Below are 2,648 nucleotides of genomic sequence, written 5' to 3'. Positions count from 1 at the left end.
TGAACATACAATCTGTATATAACCTGATATATAATAAAAACTATACTTCTGTCTATGAATGTATAGTCTGTATACAACCTGATATATAATGAAAAGTATACACTCCTCTGTTTATGAATGTATAATCTGTATACAACCTGATATATCTTAAAAACTAATACTTCTCTGTCTATGAATATACAATCTGTATATGACCTGATATATAATAAAAACTAGTTCCCTGTCTATGAATATATAATCTGCATATAACAAGATATATTATAAAAACTATACATCTCTGTCTATCATTGTAAACTAAAGGAATGTAACTGAGAAGTAACCTAAACCCCAAATGTACCATTAAGTAAAGAGACCATTGAAATGGTCTGATGTGATTATCTTACATTGTCCTGACTTGACTTCTGTTTTCTTTGCGTTTCCACTATTATTGTCTGTATTACTAGGTAGTTTTTTGTTGACATGGCATACACGTATCGTTATTTGATAAAAACCAGTGACCCTCTTTCTTTGCACGGTTTTCCTTGCTTTTGTTTCCAATGATGTAATTATTCAGAATGACCGTAGGATGACTTTGTTTCCGAACCACTTCATCATTGTACCAAATCCCACTAACGTACAGATCAATTGGTAACCACTCCACGTGTACCGAAGCTCGGCGTTTACTTATGATATTGGTCAGTTTAAGCTGATCATTGGCAGCATCGCCGATAATCTTATCTCCAGCGGTATCAGCGAAAAGATCTAATGCTTTTTCGACTTGTTCTATCAATTCATTCCAAACAGCCTTTGTCCCTAATGTTGCATTCAGATAGAGAAAACCTCCATTTAACATCTGCGACGGTTTCATTTTCGAACACTTATCATGCATCACGATGAAGTCGGTATTATTGTATCGCCGAAAATAGTCGATGGGGTTGCCAAACCACACTGCATCAGCCTCGGTCTTAAAAACTGATATACCATGTTTCAGGAGTTCGTTGACAACCTTAGCTCGGAACAATCCATGTCTGTGGTATTGAGCTTGTCCAAACTTCATAGAATCAGACGTACCGAACGATTCAAGAACTACGTTTAGTTGTGGATTCCAACTTGTTAGTTGCCGATGAGTTTCAATATCATTTACTATGAACAGAGTCGATGAAATTATTCCAAGACACTCAACATTACAGATCCAGCTCTTTGTTATATTGAGAAATCCTAGATTAAGGAATTGAACGTTAACAAACCCATATCGGTTGTAGATTGACTTAGCTTCGATAGTGGCATTGGTGTAGTGACCAGTATTGGCAGTAACTTGTGAGGTCACATTGGAGGTATACATCTTGTGTACATCATTAGATGCCTGTAGCTGTGGCAGTTCACCAGTATGACCTTCCGAAGTCAACTCATGATGAAAATTTATCCGTGACACTTCACTTGCACCACCAATAGAAGTTAAACCGAACTCTACAATTCCACACCCAATCAATAATAGAACTGATATTCCTATTAGTTTATACTTGTGGGTTTTCATTCTGTCCAATTACAAATGGCGCACGGATTTTTACAATCTTAGTTATCGTCCAACAAGTTGATATAAAGGAACTACGTGTAATACCAGTAATCAAGCTACAAATTGAAGAAATAAAAGATTACCAAATGTATGTGTGGCAATCCAGAAGTTAAGTTTTCTTTGCTATTAAAGAAAGCCAACCAACAAAAATAATCAGCGAAAAAACATACATACATACATACATACACACATACATACATACATACATACATACATACATACATACATACATACATACATACATACATACATACATACAAACAAACATACATGCATACATACATCATACTATTGTTCCTCTTGTCTACATACCCCTTCTACATACGTTCACCAAATAGCTAGAATTGGATTATATATATATATATATATATATATATATATATATATATATATATATATATATATATAAATATATATATTAATGTTAATCGGGAATTTGTAGTCCGCGGAATCATAGGAGGAGCATTATGACGTAAAACTAACATTGATTTTGTGGGATTATATATTTATCATATAAGGGTTTCCACATATTTTTCTACATCTTTGAATTGAATTTCACAAATACTGCATTATTTCATCGCACTTTTTTCTTCATCGCGCATCAACAAATGGCGGCTGACGGTTACTCAAATTACGCAATCGCGTGACCTGTCGCGAAGTCAGCTTACCTATGTTTTTTCTTTTATAAAAGATAAATGTATTCATTTTCTGCTGCCGACACCTACTGTTACACTTATTGTAAATAGATTTTTGCAATATTAAATAGAAAGAAAAACAGTTACCACACATGTACAATTTGTAGTGGGGTCGTTTTACATAACATAATTTGTTTTTCATTTTAAAATAACAAGATTCGAAACTGTGACAAGGTAGTGCACGGTACCGGTGCTGTGGTTTCTCAACCAAGATTATCGCTTATAACCTTGTGATATACATATAATATCAAATTTAGTTTAAAACGTAAGTAGAATGTGTCTGAATATGACTTTGTTCCGTTATTTTAATGACATTTGCTCGGTATGTGTGACATGTAAAATCGGCAGTACATACTGCCGATGATCCAGATGGGGCATTGCTAAATACACGCGATATAACT

The 2,648-nt window shown here is 34.2% G+C and overlaps 1 protein-coding gene across 1 annotated transcript; it reads right to left on the bottom strand.

Annotated features, from left to right (window-relative positions):
• Positions 1–439: 439 nt before the first annotated feature.
• On the bottom strand, positions 440–1,513 carry LOC144436851 (uncharacterized). The gene has a single exon (XM_078125712.1). It carries the CDS (start codon positions 1,511–1,513, stop codon positions 440–442), a length of 1,074 nt encoding a protein of 357 aa, XP_077981838.1.
• Between the last annotated feature and the right edge of the window lie 1,135 nt (positions 1,514–2,648).

The sequence above is a fragment of the Glandiceps talaboti genome, chromosome 6 (genome assembly GCF_964340395.1).
Source record: "Glandiceps talaboti chromosome 6, keGlaTala1.1, whole genome shotgun sequence".
In the NCBI taxonomy this organism is placed as follows: Eukaryota; Metazoa; Hemichordata; class Enteropneusta; family Spengelidae; genus Glandiceps; species Glandiceps talaboti.
The sequence above is the reverse complement of the archived record's forward strand: the minus strand, read 5'-3'. Positions and strand labels throughout refer to the sequence as shown.